The following is an 18,400-nucleotide window of genomic DNA, read 5'->3' as shown; positions in this document are numbered from 1 at the left end:
TTTAGGCCGCCTCCGGTGAATATTTTTCCGGTTCCGGGCTCCTGGAGTATGGCTGCAGCTTCTGACGGAGGAAGGCGGTGACAGGTGGATGGGAAGGATGCGAACTCGGCTGGAGATCGTCAGATTCTTCTTTGGGACCGGATTCAGTCACTTCCGGCGGCCGGTTCAGGTCGATTCCGGCCGGTTCCGGTGGTTTCGCCGCCGGTTCCGAGCTCCTGGGATCTGGGGCTTCAAGGTGGGTTGCGGAAGTTTCTGGGATTTTGAGGCTACGAATTTAGGGTTTCAGGGTTAGGGCTTCGTGTTGATAACGTGTTGTAGAGAAACTGAAATTGAGAGAAAATCGCTGTGTATTTTCATTGATAATAGGGGCCTCTTTATATAGAGGATTACAATGTATAGAATCTCAATCATACAAGGAAAGTAATCGTACATTGAATAGGAATCTAGATCCTTCTAATTTAACCCTATTACCACTAGGTCAAGTAACCTAGAGTTTGGGCCAAACACAAATTAGGGTTTTACTTGAACATAGTATAGATTATTCCTTTTTTTTTTTTTTTTTTTTTTTGTAAAGAGGATAGTGAAGATTTTTTATTTATAAATATGGTTCGTCTATGATATATCAAGTACTGATATATCTAAGAACACAACATAGGCGTCCACAAAAAAAAAAAAAAAACAAAGAACTGTTCTTAGGCCGATTTTTGGTTTCTGGAGATCATCCTCGTCCGGCGGCGCCTGGACACACCGGCTGGCCTCTGGCCTCGCCGTCGTCTTGAGGTTGGCTGCCGGACAGGTATTGGATGGGCTATTGCTCAAGGGATGCATCTGATGGGGTTTGCTCGAGGCTCATGGATGGTCTGGCTGGGAGGGTGATCAGAGGCGGTAGTCGTGCTAGCAGTTCCGGCAATCGAACCTTGATGACGGCGCCACCAATCTGGCTGTGTGGTGGTGGGCTCGGGGTTGGTTTCTCTCCGTGGCGGTGTGGGTCGAGGCGGCGTGGCTCGTGTAGTTTGGGTTGTCGACGGTATGCTCGTGGCGGCACGGATCGAGGGTGGGATGCGTGGGCTGAGGCGGCGTGTCCGGCGCGGTTTTGGGTCGCAGGCGGTGGATCGTGGGGCGCGGATAGAAGCGGGGCTGGTCGTGGCGGCGTGGCGGCAGACAGAGTTTTGGCTGGCTGGTATGTGCGACGGGGACAAAGCTTAGCTGGCAGGTGGACTGGACCGGACCAAGCTATTGAGCCTTGGGTGGACTTCTGCTTGATGGATATCCCATTTGGGCTTGAGTTTATGGGCTGGGGTTTACCATAGTCCAGTAGCTGCTATGTTGGGCTAGGGTTTAGGCCCTTAGCCCAACCCTATGTTTTTAGTTTTGTCTAAAATTCATAAATTCCTTGTATTAGGAACCTAGATTTCTAGCGGCTCTGGCGTAGTGCTAAAGAATGATCTCCGCTATCTCTACGATATGAAATGTATAATGAGTGTGTCTATTTCTACGTACCACTGTGGGTACTACCACACCTTCTTGATCTGTCTAGTTGAAGGCAGCAGAAGGGTATGTAATAGCCATTCTGGCATGTGATGAATGCAACTAACACCCGATTTGGGTTTGATTCAAAAAAAAAAAAAACACAACATAGGCAAATATTGGGGTATATCTTTCTGGTTACGGTTACGGTTGCTATTACAATTTCACTATTAAATTGATATATGCAGTGCAGTTCTTGGCCTTTTGGCTTCTAGTTATGTTCGCAAGGCATTTAGTCATATTATGGTTACTCTTTAAAACTACAAATGCTACGGTGCATCTTGTTTTGCTTTATTGCTTTCTTTTGATATGTTTGCATCGCTCCATATACTCTTTAACATGTATTGATATATTAAGTAGACTAATTCGATTCACAGCTAGATAATTCTATACATCGGTAGACTAGCTTAGAATTATATTTCTATATCAAACTAGTTTACCTTTACATCAATCTAAATCTACTTAATGTATTGATATACTGATGCACCGTAGAAGTTGTTCAAAATCAGATGAAAAGAACCAACTACGGATTTGGGTGTTATGAAATTTTTTCCTTGAAAGGAAAGGGAAGATCTCAACCCAACCAAATCACCCTAATCGTCTCTATCACCCTCACCCTGCTCCCACTGCACAGCCTCCTCCCCACCCAACACCGCCTTTGCGCCGCTCCACTGCCTCCGACCACCCCCACAACTGATACTGATGATTGATGCGGACGCGAGTTGAGACTGTTGAAACAATAACAAGCAATGCTGTCTCCAATGGGATTGAGAAGACCCCCAAAGCCCAAATCTGGGCCCAGTTCCCCCATCATCTTCCTCGCCATCTGCATAGCAGCAATTGCTCTCGTCTTCCTCTATTCCTATCTCAGTTCCACCAATGCCTTCTCTTCTTCCTCCCTCAAAACCCTACAGACTGTCCCCAATTTGATCAACCACAGCCACGAGAAGTACCTCTACTGGGGCACCCGAATCGACTGCCCCGGCAAGCACTGCCAGTCATGTGAGGGCCTCGCCCACCAAGAGTCCAGCCTCCGCTGTGCTCTTGAAGAAGCCATCTTCCTCCGCAGGTACCTACATTCTCACTTTTCCATTTGATTTCTGTTTGCTTTTTTGGAGTTTATGCTTTATTTCGGACAATCTGCTGTTATACAAAGGTTATGCTGGGTTTCGAAAGATAGGTACATTAGTATTAGAACAAGAGAAGGTTTGTGTTCAAATAGAATAGACTAGAAGAGAGTGAACAAGGTAGGAGAGAAAGCCATCGAGGCAGAAATGTAGTGATTTTATGTGAGCTTCTGTTAGGATGGTTCTTGTGATATAATCGTCGTCTAAAGTAATCCCTGTAATTGAACGCTCATCTAGATTCAAAACCTGGTTAATCTACTGAATGGCGGTGACTTTATGTAATCTTGTGTGCAGGACTTTTGTAATGCCTTCCAGAATGTGCATCAATCCAATACACAATAAGAAAGGGATCTTTCATCACTCGGATAATGCAAGTTCAGAAGAAAAGTAAGTTGTTTACCTCCTAATTAATATTTTTTTTGGTCTGTGGAAGACTTATACTTGTTACCTAAAATGTATTAATTATTTGCTTCATGTGTTTAATCTTCTGAGAAATATAATATTCACACATGGGTAGTTACCTCCATAATCTATTTGTATACACTCTTTTTATTAATTAGCATGCATATAGCATACAATGTGAACTGTCTTTCCTTTTGTTTGGTAGTTGGGATGCAAACTCTTGTTCCATGGACTCTTTGTATGATATGGACTTCATATCGGAGACTGTACCAGTAATTTTAGATGATTCAAAAATGTGGTATCAGGTGCTAACAACAAGCATGAAGTTGGGAGATAGAGGAGTTTCTCATGTGGAACGAGTTAGTCGTGTTGATCTCAAAAACAGTAGTTTCTCAAATCTTTTGCTGATAAACAGAACTGCAAGCCCTCTTTCATGGTAAGTTCTCATTCCATTTTCTTTTAGCCTCTATATCTTTAAGATTTGTTCCTTGGGGGGAAACCTCTTCTTTTCATATGAGATGTGAACAAATGTATTTTAGACCAAAGAAAAAATAAATGTGTTTATTGGTTGATGTAAGATATAACTATATATCCTGACCTGGAGAGCCAACCCTGTTCCAGTGGCCCCCTGTTTAATGTCTTAGTTATGTTTTAGATAACCACTTGACCAGTTATAGAGTCACTAGATATGAACCTATAGCTCTTGTTTCTTGTTAACTCATCTTTTATTAATTAACTGAGTCAATGTTGATTGACAATGGAGTTTCAAAGTCAAGATAGGATCTGGGTTTGTAAACTGTTGCATAATGTGGTTTGACTAGGTCTGTTCGATTCATTTGGTTTGTGTCTGTGGTATTTCTTTTAGCACAGAAAACATTGACATGTGTTTCTTCAAGTATGCTCCCTTTGGTTAAGTTTATGAGTATTAGTCAGACTTCAATCTTTCTTGAGGAATTAATTACGTATTCATATAGGTTTGCGGAGTGCAAGAATCGAAACAACCATAGTGCTTTAATTTTGCCCTACTCCTTTCTCCCCTCGAGGGCAGCAAAGAAACTGAGGAATGCAGCTGAGAAGGTATGTATCATGTGAATCCCATGAAGTCTTATTTTCACACCTGGGAGTTGCATAAAGTTTCTTCATGATTGCTCATTCTTTTGTGTGCTTATTCGTGCATCATGATTCTGAGATATATGGATTCTATTTATGAACATGTTGAAGAGTTTGGCACTGAATTATCCGCATGTCTATTAGTTTTTTAACAAAAGCTGAAATTCTTCTTGGGAACTATTTGATTGTCTCTCCAATCTGTTATAATGTTTGATGGTTGCCTCTATTATGGAGACCTTAACTTATTTGCTCTCTTGTTAGCGTCTCTTAGTCAGATATCAAGTATCTTCTTTCATTCTTAGTGAAACTTTGGGAACTTGAAGATGTTAGGTATTAGATCACTTGTCAAAGAAAAATGAATGCTGATGAACAAAATTTCCGAGAACTTGTGATTTTGTGCATGTGAGAAGGTCGAAAAAGAAAATAATAGACTGCTGCAACTCATCAAATTCAGGCCAATAAAACTAAAATTTAAAAAGAAATTCCAAGTTGAGGAAGAGTGTAAATCGTAAGAGAATGATAGTAAATACAAATGAAATGGGATACATGTCATTTTCATAAGATAAAACAAGAATTTCCTATGAAGACCAGGGATAAATAGCTGAACTGGACATGTGATTTTGAGCTTTTATGTAATCCAGATTACAACAGCATCAAAAGAAAGTTACAGTTTGTGGTGGTAGTCAACCTCATGGAATAAAAAGTTGAGATGTAATCAACCTTATATGGGATTGAAAACTCATTTATATTTCTGTCTTGCTTAAGTTTGTAATATGTAGTATATAATAAAAGTTTGTTATAGCATTTAGCTTATCAGGTGCTACTACAGACTTTGACCAAATTATTTTCACAGATTAAGGCAATCCTTGGTGATTATGATGCCATTCATGTTCGTCGTGGAGATAGACTTAAGACCAGGAGGGACAGGAATGGTGTTGAGAGGACCCTTTCACCTCATCTGGACAGGGACACACGCCCTGAGTTTATTCTCCGCAGAATTAAAAAATGGGTCCCACCTGGACGAACTCTTTACATTGCTTCAAATGAAAGGACACCAGGATTCTTTTCACCTCTCTCAGTCAGGTACATCTTTCTTGGGCATTTCTCCGCACCATCAACTTCAAAGATGATAACCTGTGTGTTTGTCTGCCAGAATAAACAATGTATCATGCATATAATGTTATGGTTTGCTCCTCACACTGTTTCATGTTATTACTTCTAGCATGTTACCACCAACCTAAGAAATCATCAGGAACTGCTAGGTTTTCTATGAGATCTAAGTTTTTATTCATGTTTAGCAATTGACTGAGAATCCTCAGTAGGGATGATTTAAGATTAGTGAGTAAAATGCATTTGACAAGAACTTTTGACTTAGTTTCTTAGTGCAAACTTTTGAACAGTTGGTACTGATACTAGACAGAGTAATTTATGAGCCTTTTAAGTTAATCGATACTGGAATAGGCATTAGAGCACATGGTTGATCCTGTCATGAGTATTAGACCAGACTATTTTGTCCTTACCTCTGAGGTTTATCTCTAGATATGCATTTTCAGGGAACTTTGAATATTTTGGCACTCTGTGTACCTCCACATACTATTTCCTAATTAGAAGTACCCAACACTGATTTGAGTTTCACAAAGCAGTCTCAACTTTTTTGTGTTTATTTAAGAAGGGGAGTTTTATTTATTGAGTTCTAGTATCAACTGGGTTATAGTGCTGTTTTTTCATTTATTAATTTAGTTTAACTCATTTATTATTAATTGTCTTTATAACTCAGCCAATCTAAAGGCCCTCTGTGGCTTCAAAGTAATCGCCCCAGCTGATACTGATGATTATTGCTGACCTGTATATGCAGATACAAATTGGCATACTCATCAAATTATAGCCACATGTTGGAACCCTTGATTGAGAATAACTACCAATTGTTCATGATTGAAAGGCTTATCTGGATGGGTGCTAAAACGTTCATTAGCACATTCAAAGAAGATGATACAGATCTCCATCTTACGGACGACCCCAAGAAGAACACCAAGAACTGGCAAATACCAGTCTACACCATGGATGAAGAGGGAAGCTGAAAATTTTGCTTATGCAATAGGTCCCAACGCACTTTTTAATGGCAGTGCTCACTCTAGTTGTGCAATACCAGCTGAGGTTCACATGGCTTGCCACACAAGCTTCCTGTTGAAATCAATATGGTGGGGGAAGATTGCAGGCTCAAAATATTATTGCCCTTACAATCCAATTCTATCCCCTGTTTATCTGTATTTTGGAGGGGGTAACTCAGAGAAGCGTTGTATATGCTCTTGATTTCCTGTGATGTATATGAGGTAGCGGATCTCCGACTGTTCTTTACTGAACATCTCCAAACTCCAGACATTTTTGCACTAACTTGGACTTCATACTATATGGTACAAAGAGAGCCTAGAGAGCCAGGCATAGATGCTCAAGTTTATTTGTTTTTTTTTTTTTTTTCTGGGGATCTTTATAGATACCTCATTTGTGTTTTGTGTAATATTGGATCTTTGATCCCGATTTACAAAGGAAAATCCTGCTTGTCCCAATTTTTTTTTTTTTTTTTTTTAACAAGTTCAACCGACACATCAAATGATGGCTTTCAAATTTGAAAATAAAAATCAATAACCCAGCCTCATCATCATCGCACGTCAATGGTGGCTTCATCAGTCTGTTATCCATGACTCCATTCTAACACCCTATAATAGGGTTGCCAATTAGTGTTCGAAAGTCATATAAGCATTCAAGTTTTCTTTCAGCACATGATGGTTCGGTGAGACTAGGCAGATCTCTCCGGTCATTGAAAGCTTTAAATCAATTGATTGAATCTCGGTCTTCCCATAAGGCTTTTATTTTTTATTTGTCCTGAAATGCATATGAAAACTTCACTTGAAATTATGTATCCAACCAAAATGTGCTGCTGGGTGTGTTTGGGATATGTTCTCTACAATTGATATTTAACTCTCAAGTACTAATTAGTTTCAATTAAATCCCCTTGCATTTAACCTTATTGGTTATAACAAATATATGCAGCACCACTTCAGAATAATCATCAATCCGTGAGGATATTTGTATGAACACAATACGCAAGAGGTTTGTAATACACAAGCACCCTAAATATGGGGAACTAATGATCTTTATAACATCAATAGTTTACAAGTGACAATCATGAGGAAAAATCCTGAAAAGGACAAATATGGGGAAAAGACTTTCGAATACCCTGTATTTGGAAACTTCGACCTCACTCTGAAATAAAATCAAAGAGGTTGTCCACTTGCAAGATGCATGAGCCCTACAGATACTTTCGTGCAAGGGCACGAACTTTGGTATCAAAATGTGATGATGTTATTCGTGAACCAGGCAAGTAGGTCGGATTAAGAAGAGTCTGCAAATTCACAAACAACTCTGGTCAATAATCAGTGTCTATGTAGTGGAAATTAAGGACAGTAAAATTCATTTAATAACCGTCATAAGTGAATCACAATAATCAACTATTATTTTTGGCTGTCCTTTTCGTTGGCAGCTTGTAATTTGGTTTCTCATTGTAGCTTTAGGTATTACACGCTCTTTAGAACAAAAAGTGCATTTAGAGAAACCCCTGATTCAAGAAAGGATATCTTAAACTTGTGCTACAAAATAGAATGCAGGATACCCTATATTTCTACAATTGTATTATATTATAGAGCTAAAATCTTGCAAGTATATGTGCAAAGCCTTTCAAAGAAAAATAAATAGTAGACAAAAACAATATGGGGGATCTAAAACTGACCCTTTACACAGGAACCTATGTGTTACCTATTATGTGTATCAAAGGATTAACTCCGCGGGTCTCTATCATCAAACAAATATAAAAATGTAACCTTTGTTTATCACTTATCATAGCTGAACTCTAGCAGACTTTACACAGAGAAAATTATCTGCCAATGCAGAGTCCTCATCAAAAGAGCCATACTCTGATAAGAAAGTTGGGATAGCCTCACCCCAACCAACTTGCAATGCAATTCAATCATGACGCCGAACATCTATTAGATTGTTTTTTATAACTATCCTTGCAAAAAATCAGCTCAATTCAAAAATTGTTTGGTCATCTAATCTTTGTAGAATGCTCCTAGTAATCAACTGACCAAACAGTTCCCAGTTTGATTAAATTTTTGGTAGCAAGAATTCCTGAAGGATGACAAAAAATATGGATCCTGATCTATCCTGAGCAAACAAAAGGGATGCATGCGAAATGGAGGAATTGAAGTGTGATTTAGCCAAGATACCACCAGCTGGTATTTCTCCTCAACATGGCCAATGATGACAATCACTAATTGGAATCCCATGTGTTTTCTGTTATTTTATATTTTCTCCCATGCAATTTTTAGTTCCCAGTGAACATTGATCTTAAAGTGGTCTTCACAGAACAGGTGTTCATCTATGCATCATGAATGAAGCAAATTAATTCAGGAAATGTAAGTACATAGTATCTTAGGATGACAGGACTTTTCATCAGACAATTAGTGTGTACTATTTAAACATGGTTATCTGACATTTAAAGTTTTGTAATTACAAAATGGCATGGAAGAACATACATAACCTGCCTGTACTCATTTCTTACCATCCTATGGCTACAGGATAAGAAATTATAATACACGTGCGGAAATGCATAAAGAACATGTCTGTCATACTTTAAGAACATATCATGGAACTGTAACGTGGAAGTTTAGAAAGGGGGCTGGTAAGGAGTAACTTGCCTTGATATAAAGCTCATGAACCTCTTGGAAAAAGCTCTTAATCCCGTCATCATTCCGGGAGTCATGAAGCAGCATAAGTCGTGTATGTGTTTCTAGTCAAGGAAAATATCAAAGTGGAATGTGTTCACAAAACAAAGTAGCTCATAAACAAAATGAAAACACCTATCCCTCTAGAGTCTAGACAGTAACAGCAGCAATGAATTGGGGAACTGCTGAAAACATATGAACATACACATCTGATATCAATATCATCCTATCGACTGACATTTTCGTATATGCTGCACTTTTGTCGAAGAACACACGACAACAGCGACAAAATATTTAACAACTGGGCGAATCAGGAAATATATAATTCTCGAATCAGTAGATTCGAAAAGATGAAGGATATGACCAGCTGTAACATAGGCTGAAACCACCAAATCATTAAAGCGGTCTACTGCTTTCAAATACCTGCACCATTTCAATTATCAAGAATGAAATGCTTAGTAATAAGAGTAACAACTAACAAGTTAAAAGGTTCAAGAAACGAAATGTACAGATCAAGTGACTAACATGGCACTGGTAGTCCAAGCAAGGTCCTGAACAATATCCAGAGCTGCATGTAATATGAACTGGTGAAGCTGAGCAGCATCTTCTCTCTGTCAATCAATCCCCAACTCAGTACAACATCTCACCCATATAAAATCAAGCAAGGAACTTTGAAGAAACCCATTTCAGATAATTGAAGAAGTGAAGAAACCCAGTTCAGGTAATTGAAAAAGAAGACCAAAATTGGCTAAGGTTCCCAATCAAAGAATGGCATTGACATTGTAGATGAGTTTAGAATCAATCACAAAATTTCAATTGAAATTGAAAGCAAGGATAAAGATACCTTGGCCGCAGATCCCACTTCAGCTTCGTAAATGGGGATGTCGTTTCTGCTCACGATAATGAAACACGCCGTCGTTGCCATTGCTCTTCTTCTTCTTCTTCAGAGCTAGCGATGCCTCCGATCCGACTACATAAAATAGAAGAACAACCAACGACGTCGTTTCTCTGTTGAAACTCTTATTTTATTTTTGTATTTCTTTTAAATATGCTGTGTCAACACTGAATCTGCCAAGCCTAAACTAAATTCACTTTCTGGGGTCTAACAATATAATGAAAAGATCAAATCATATTCCTAAGACTAACACATCAAAGATATGATGGTAACAACAAATATTTAGATATTATAAATTGCAAGTCTGAACCAATCAAATACTATTTTGATTCACTGGACTCTAATCAAACAGAATTGCTATAAATAGTTCCCAACAGAAAGAAACAATTATCATCACATATCCCCGAGATTCTAATCGAACAAAATTGAAGACAACATCATTAGCGCATAGTAGGAAACTAATCAGTATCCAGCAAAGGTCTACATAGTGAAAACATTTATGAAAAGCATATACAAATTAATGAAAAATTTTAAATCCTTAAAAACAAAAGCTATCCCTTCAAGCCACTCCAATGAACTACACACATCAAACTAAACGGCAAACAAAATTTGAAGAACATAACAAATCACATCATTTGAAAACTAACAACAGCAGATAATTACGTAAAAACTGCACCACATAAAAATTCAGAAAACAATAATAGCAAAACAGTTTCATTCGAAATCAAACCTGTTCTAGTTTTTCAGGGGGGTGTTTGCTTAAACTCTCACGTCCCTTAGGTTACCTGAAAAATAGATTCACTTCTTATACAATAAGATCAAGTAGTATAATCATATGAAATCACAGAAGACATATAAAAATTCGTCAAATCAAGCAAGCCACTATCTAATGTCTGAGAAATTCAGAAAAAAAATAACCCAATAAAAATCAGAATCTAACATAACTTAAGAACATCCAAAAACAAAAATAACACATTTTTAATCCAACCCAAAAACACCGAGATCAGAAATTCCGGTACACAAACGCAATCAAAACCCAGATCAGAAATTCCGTTACCGATAACAGATAACAGAGATTTCAACACAAATAACAGAGAGGCCAACACATATATTGATATATGTAATCACAAATTTCCACCAAAACCCAAACAGAAAGTATAGAAAACATTGAAACCTACCAAGTAGAAATTTCCACACTGTGCTCAAAACCCAGATCCCTCTCTCACTTCTTTCAGCCTCTACCCTTGCTGAATATCACCTCTCTCTATCTTCTATCTCTACCTCTCACAAAATTCGATAGCACTCTAGTCAAAACCCAGATCCCTCTCTCACCTGTTTCAGCCTCTATCCTCCCTGAATATCACCTATCTCTATCTCTATCTCTACCTCTCACAAAAGTCCACCGCATTAGGACCGAACAGCTACGTCAATAAAAGCAGGGACAACCACGTCATTTCCCACCCCCGATCTCAACTCACCACCTCAACTCATCTTTAGTACATGCTTTCCCCCAACAGCAATTTTCTGACTCCCCAAAAACACCTACAGCAATTTTGTGATTCAAACCCAAAGCCAGGGACAGCTACGTCATTTCCTGTGTCCGATGAACAATTGAAAACAGTGAACTCAGCTTAAAAAAAAGAACATAAAAGGAATCGAAAATTTTTAACCAAAAAAAAAACTGAAATCTCTATCTTCTAATTTTTTCAATCAACCATCAAAATTGCAAAGTGCAGGACAAACAAAGTACTCACAAGATCACAATCTGTATCAGTCAAAAGGCAAAGTCCAGAACATGATCCTAAACTCAAAACTATAACCAAAATTGGAGAAACCAAAACCTAAACTCAAATTCAACTTAGAAGACGTGACTTGAATGAATAACATGACTAAACTTGACAAAGATTGCCTCTTTGGAAACACATTCCTAATAAAAGTTTTGACACACTGTAGATTGCAGATAGTGAAAATCTTTGCTTCTTACAGTAGTAACAATTAATATGCTGCTGCTGCTTATAATAACATATTACCAAATATATAATCCCACCATCACATCCCTATACGTTCTCATTATGATCGTCATATAACACCAAAGTTGATACAAAGTTGTTAAGTTACCAAAATTGATAAAACCATTCCACTCAAATACCTATATCTCTAACCCCAGCACAAACAAAACTAAAAGAAGAAGAACACAAGAGCAAAAAACACAAATTTCCGAACCTGCAATCCCTACTCTCCAAACCAAACTCATATCTATTACTCCTCTTCTTCCTCTACCATTTGAACACACCACTGAACCACATTTGGAAAAAAATTATATTGCTATTACAATACTTAAAGGCCTCGGCAGATAGCCAACTCTTCAATTAAGCATAAACAGAACAAACTCAGAATCAAAACTCTGAAATTACAGAGCCAAATTCAATCACCCAAAAAAAACCCCAATTCAGTAACCCTAACCGTAAAAGCTAATCAAACTCAACACAATAAAACTCAATTCCCAATTTCCGAAAACCCAGAGTCAATAACATGAATCAAAAGAGAAAACAAAAACCCCAACAAAAACGAAAAAAAACATAGAAATCTGGGAAACAATACCTTCGATACAAAATGCTTTCTCTCCACCGATCTGAATCTTGCAGACAGATTCGACACAGACCTTCTTTCCCCTCGCAGCAAAATGAAATCACCTCTCGCTCTCTCTGTTTCGACTGTAAACCACGAGCGAAATCTATTTGACTTGATTATAGAACGATGGCATCCCGTAAATCAGAGAAACATAAGGGCAAAAGCGTCACTCCCCTTTGTGCACAGTGATGAACAGGGCAACTCAGCTTTAGTATATTGTAAATTATTATTATTTTTTATTAAATCCTCCCGTTTTAGTGGGTTCATCCCGATCTAGCCGTCACTTTGCGTGTCTTTTGAGTTTTGTCCAGCTAATTCCCGATCAATTTGTCTTTAATCGTCTCTTCTTAATCTTGTTTTATCTATGAAATGGATCTTAGCTATTCGATTTACTTAGCCAATTTTGTCTTCTTTTTCAATTACCTGAACTGGGTTTCTTCACTTCTTCAATTATCTGAAATGGGTTTCTTCAAAGTTCCTTGCTTGATTTTATATGGGTGAGATGTTGTACTGAGTTGAGAATTGATTTACAGAGAGAAGATGCTGCTCAGCTTCACCAGTTCATATTACATGCAGCTCTGGATATTGTTCAGGACCTTGCTTGGACTACCAGTGCCATGTAAGTCACTTGTTCTGTACATTTCGTTTCTTGAACCTTCTAACTTGTTAGTTGTTACTCTTATTACTAAGCATTTCATTCTTGATAATTGAAATGGTGCAGGTATTTGAAAGCAGTAGACCGCTTTAATGATTTGGTGGTTTCCGCCTATGTTACAGCTGGTCATATCCTTCATCTTTTCGAATCTACTGATTCGAGAATTATTTATTTCCTGATTCGCCCAGTTGTTAAATATTTTGTCGCTGTTGTCGTGTGTGTTCTTCGACAAAAGTGCAGCATATACGAAAATTTCAGTCGATAGGATGATATTGATATTAGATGTGTGTTCATATGTTTTCAGCAGTTCCCCAATTCATTGCTGCTGTTACTGTCTAGACTCTAGAGAGATAGGTGTTTTCATTTTGTTTAGGGAAAAATGCACGAACAGTGTCTGGACACTTTGAGGACTGTCAAAGTGATACGTGAACTTTAAAACTTATCAATGTGATACCTGGACTTATATTTTCTTGTCAATCTAGTACCTGTGTCAACTTTCCGTCACAGCTCCATTAAGTTGATCACGTGTGACGCACGTGAGATCGAAAAACAGAGCTAAATGACTGATGTGCCCTCAAAAGTTGTTTTTTTATATGAACCACAAATTTAATATGAATAAAATAATTAATTTAAATAAATTTCATAATTAAGAGAGAGAAATAAAGGAAGAATTAAACAAATTTCTTCTTCTTCTCTCTCATTCATCATCAGTTACCCATAATCGATTCGGCCTCCAACTTCACTCTCACCATCGACGCCGCCGCCACGGCGAACCGTAGAGGTTGTGGCGACACCAATTAAACTCCTAGTCTTCTGATTTTCTATTGTTATTTGTGTTTGGCTCCAATTTTGCTGCAGCTGGTCAACAGTCTCTTTTCTGCGCGGGCGTGCCAGCACCGTTCGGGTGCGGTCGTCGGGGGTGTCCCTTGACCTGACTTCTATCAAGCGATTGTAGACGAGGAGAGCACCAACCTCATCGTGGGATTCTTTGTGCCTCGTGGCGAGGACTTTGCTAAAGTTTCTTCTTGTCACAAGTCGATACTCAATATTGCAGATTGAGCAGAGCGAAATCACCGGGAAGTATTGAGATCTTGCTAAAGCGTGACTTTAGCTTGGCTGGGTTGCTAGGGCGTTACCCTTGCTTGGCTGGTTCTGTAACCGTTGTGGTCGCGGCACTACCGTCGGCTCCCGAGGAGACTAGGACCGAAGCACGTTGACAGAGGGTTTGGTGGCACTGAAAGTCGGCTTCTGAGAAGACTAGGACTAGGAGTGTGATCACCGATAAGAGAAAGAGAAGGAGAGGAGTTGCTCTTAGAGAGGTTGCTCTAGAGAGAACTTAGATCATCTTAGAGATGTTTTGATTTGTGTTGTTGTTTGAATTGGTGAGATGATACTTGTTGTAGCCTCTATATATAGGCTTCCAAGCAACACTATTTGGCCTTAAACAACTCATAATGGGTTAGGTTTTAGCACTAAACATTAATGGAATGTTAGGTTTGAATACTTAAACACTTAATGGAATTTGTTAGGTTTAAGTCATTTTCTGCTCCCTTATCCTTCAATTTTTATCTCCACTAAGAACTCAGATTCAACCTTCGATTTCTTCATATGAAATGATCCACCATGAATGTAGATTATTGTGGTAAAATTTCAGAATTTATTTCCATGTGGTTGGGCCGGAAATGCTGCTGGACCTCTTACAGGTCCAGTTTTCCAGTTTTGCTTCTGCAGAAAATTGGACTGATTATTTGAAGGCCTTCCACTCAAAGCTAGCTCTGGCACTCTTCATAAGAAATGATTCTTGGGCTGTCTAGAATGGATCTGCAGAGTTTCAGCTCATTTCGAGTTCATTTGGTCAGTCTGCCACCCCTCCTTCCTTGTTTAGCTCGGTTTCTCCTAACCGAAGTAGGAAAATGTGCTATAGTTGACTTTTCATGCTTCCATAGTAGGCTTTATTTAGCCTCTAAATATATATTTCGAACTTGTCGACAATATATATCTTGACCCACTGACTTTGGCTCAATTTCTCCAAGACACGCCTTGTCAGACCAAAATGCTCATTTTGGGTCCAAACAATTTGTGTAATGAATTTAGGTTTCAGATTATTGAATGGTAGTACTTCTCAGAATTTCAATTGTTTGAGTTTTTGTGGCGAGTAACTGAAAATTTGTGGTGGGAATCAAATTGAGGGTTGGAGGTTTGATTGAGTATGGGGGTTGATTTGGAGGGTTTAGGGTGTTAGATGACCAATTCTTAGTTTGAGTTGGAGGATCAGACCGACAAGGATTTCTTTGACAAATTGATTGATGATGATGACATTGATTTTTCTGGGTATGCACATAGTTCCGTAGCAAAGGTTGAGCTTGATGTGGTTTAAGATATTTTGAAATTGAGTATTTCGGATGTAGGCACCAGTGGCAAGAAAAGGGTTGAATCTTTGACTCATGGCCTGGGAAAATATTCCTACATGAACCCCAGGAAGCATGAATCTTTAACTCAAATTTCAAGGCTTTATTGGGCAAAAATCAGAAATCAGTCCCAAAAGGGTTGTTTAAGTTCAAACAAAAACCCATAAAACATAAATGAATGAAAAAATAAAAACACGACTGGTAATTAAAGCAGAGGAAAGAACAAAAACCCAGAAACTGAAACTTGAATCCGAGCTCAGAAATAGACAAAAAACGCATATATGGAGGTGATAGATACGATTATGTCGGAGATGAGATTGAAGAGAGGAGAGAGCTAAAGTAAAGTGAAGATAGGAAGAGGTGAGTCTGAGTTGTGATGCGAGGTGTAGTAGATGATATAGTGATTGTGAGTGTTGTATCAGTAGATGATGAATTTGGTCGCAGGTGGAGGAGGAGGACGACAAGCCGGCAGCGGTTGCTGTTGTTGTTGTTACTGACGTGACGACGGCAGCGGAGGAGGAAGACGCTGAGGCTGTGGGGGCGGAGGAGGGGGGATCGTCGCCGACAGTTTTGCTATTCAACTTTTATTTTCAATATAATAATTTATTCAGTTTTTATTTGCAATTTTGAGTTTATTCATTTAGAGTTTGATGGAGTGAAAATGTCTTTTTTGCCCTCATATTCGGCCTCACGTGCGTCACACGTGATCAAGTTGACGGTGCCGTGACGGAAAGTTGACACAGGTACTACATTGACAAGAAAATATAAGTCCAGGTATCACTTTAACAATCCTCAAAGTGTCCAGACACTGTTCGTCCATTTTTCCCTTTTGTTTATGAGCTACTTTGTTTTGTGAACACATTCCATTTGATATTTTCCTTGACTAGAAACACATATACGACTTATGCTGCTTCATGACTCCCGGAACGATGACGGGATTAAGAGCTTTTTCCAAGAGGTTCATGAGCTTTATATCAAGGCAAGTTACTCCTTACCAACCCCCTTTCTAAACTTCCACGTTACAGTTCCATGATATGTTCTTAAAGGAGGACAGACATGTTCTTTATGCATTTCCACACGTTATTTATTATAATTTCTTATCTTGTAGTCGTAGGATGGTAAGAAATGAGTGCAGGCAGGTTATGTATGTTCTTCCATGCCATTCTGTAATTACAAAACTTTAAATGTCAGATAACCATGTTTAAATTAGTACAGACTAATTGTCTGATGAAAAATCATGTCATCCTAAGATGCTATATATGTACTTACATTGCCTAGGATTCCTGAAGGATTAAATTCTGTTTAGTCCCTGTACTATGACCATTTTTTCGTTTCAGTCCCTGACATTCTCAATTAATCTGAAAAGTCCTTAACGTCAAAATTTTCGTCTGATTGGCCCCTCCCGCGTCAAATAAGGAGTTGGCCTTAGGTGAAATGTCCAATATACCCCTCTGTTATTTCTTTTTCCTTTTTAATTTCTTTTTCTCTTTTTTTTTCTTTTTCCTTTTTAATTTCTTTTTTTTCTTTTTTTTCTTTTTTCTTTTTCCTTTTTAATTTCTTTTTTGCTTTTTTATTTTTTATTTTTCCTTTTTAATTTTTTTTTTAAAAATTTTTCTTTTTTCTTTTTCCTTTTTAATGACCATCGTATCCTGCTGCATCGGTAGCGCCACGTCGGCGAACCAATCCAGATCGACCCGAAACCCCAATTCTTGTTCTCCATGCCGGCGGCCCTTTTTTTTTTTTTTCTTTTTAATTTCTTTTTTCCTTTTCCTTTTTTTGTTTTTCTTTTTTCCTTTTTAATTTCTTTTTCTTTTATTTTTTCTTTTTTCTTTTTCTTTTTTCCTTTTTAATGATCATCGTATCCTGCTGCATCGGTAGCGCCACGTCGGCGAACCAATCCAGATTGACCCGAAACCCCAATTATTATTCTCCACGCTGGCGGCCATTTTCCTTTTCCATCACTATTATTCTTCTTCACTTCTGGTTTTGGTCAACTTGGCCATCAAAAACCATCATTTCAACCAGACCCAAAATCCAAATCACTATTTTGAGCAAGACCCAAAAACCTCAGAGTCTGAAAAAATGGTAGTTTTCAGTGAAAAGTTTCCAGATTGAGGCTTGATGTGGAGAGAGAAAGTGAGATTTGAGTGGGAGAGAGAGAAGTAGGCTGTGAAAACAAGATGGGAGTGGTTTAGCAGTGAATTTCCTAGCTGATTGGGATCTGCTTGTGTTTGGGAGATGGCGTCGGCGATGATGGAGGCGAGGGCGGATCCCAACAGAGGGAGATGGCTTCAGAGAAGGTGAAGAAGTGATCGATCAGCTCCTAGCCTCTTGCTTTTGCTCGATGTCCATCTCTGCACCGCCAAGCTAGGTCTTTGCTGGGTTTGGTTTCAATTTGGGGAGAGAAACAGATGGGTTGTGGAGTTTGATCGGAATGGGATTGGTGGGTTGAGGAAGGAGAAAGTTGGCAAAATGAAAAGAAAAAAAAAGGAAAAATAGAAATTAAAAAGGAACAAGAAAAAAAGAAGAAAAAGCAAAAAAGAAATTAAAAAGGAAAAAAAGGAAAAAAAAATTAAAAAGAAAAAAGAAAAAAAAAGGAGAAAAAGAAATTAAAAAGGAAAAAGAAATAACAGAGGGGTATATTGGACATTTCACTTAAGACCAACTCCTAATTTGACGCGGGAGGGACCAATCAGACGGAAATTTTGACGTTAGGGACTTTTCAGATTAATTGAGAATGTCAGGGACTGAAACGAAAAACGGGTCATAGTACAGGGACTAAACATAATTTAATCCATTCCTGAATTAATTTGGTTCATTCATGATGCATAGATGAACACCTGTTCTGTGAAGACCACTTCAAGATC

General features: G+C 38.4%; 3 protein-coding genes across 12 annotated transcripts; 2 read left to right on the top strand and 1 right to left on the bottom strand.

Annotated features, from left to right (window-relative positions):
* The first annotated feature begins 1,947 nt into the window (after window positions 1-1,947).
* Window positions 1,948-6,724, top strand: LOC133715197 (uncharacterized). Its single transcript, XM_062141591.1, has 6 exons — window positions 1,948-2,596; window positions 2,949-3,041; window positions 3,262-3,492; window positions 4,031-4,133; window positions 5,020-5,249; window positions 6,022-6,724. The coding sequence occupies exons 1-6, from the start codon at window positions 2,277-2,279 to the stop codon at window positions 6,242-6,244; spliced, it is 1,200 nt and encodes a 399-aa protein (XP_061997575.1). The 5' UTR covers window positions 1,948-2,276; the 3' UTR covers window positions 6,245-6,724.
* Window positions 6,725-7,227: 503 nt separating this feature from the next.
* Window positions 7,228-12,587, bottom strand: LOC133715332 (uncharacterized). Of its 10 annotated transcripts, none has more exons than XM_062141793.1 (8): window positions 12,441-12,579; window positions 11,018-11,433; window positions 10,570-10,624; window positions 9,789-9,952; window positions 9,470-9,555; window positions 9,307-9,367; window positions 8,918-9,004; window positions 7,228-7,566 (listed from the first exon to the last, which is right to left on the bottom strand). In XM_062141793.1, the coding sequence occupies exons 4-8, from the start codon at window positions 9,867-9,869 to the stop codon at window positions 7,474-7,476; spliced, it is 408 nt and encodes a 135-aa protein (XP_061997777.1). In that variant the 5' UTR covers window positions 9,870-9,952; window positions 10,570-10,624; window positions 11,018-11,433; window positions 12,441-12,579; the 3' UTR covers window positions 7,228-7,473. The 10 variants fall into 10 exon arrangements, with proteins under 10 accessions (XP_061997777.1, XP_061997779.1, XP_061997778.1 ...); XM_062141795.1 differs by having other exon boundaries at window positions 9,789-10,046; window positions 12,441-12,578; XM_062141794.1 differs by having other exon boundaries at window positions 9,789-10,021; window positions 12,441-12,578.
* Window positions 11,106-16,676, top strand: LOC133716420 (uncharacterized; the record flags this gene model as incomplete). The annotated part of the gene is made up of 5 exons (XM_062143132.1): window positions 11,106-11,146; window positions 12,657-12,681; window positions 13,004-13,089; window positions 13,192-13,253; window positions 16,427-16,676. Coding segments are annotated over 5 exons (354 nt in total), but the record flags the coding sequence as incomplete, so codon positions are not given.
* Between the last annotated feature and the right edge of the window lie 1,724 nt (window positions 16,677-18,400).

Source organism: Rosa rugosa, chromosome 6 (genome assembly GCF_958449725.1).
Source record: "Rosa rugosa chromosome 6, drRosRugo1.1, whole genome shotgun sequence".
Taxonomy (NCBI): Eukaryota; Viridiplantae; Streptophyta; class Magnoliopsida; order Rosales; family Rosaceae; genus Rosa; species Rosa rugosa.
Note: the sequence above shows the minus strand (reverse complement) of the source record. Positions and strands in the feature narration are given on the sequence as shown.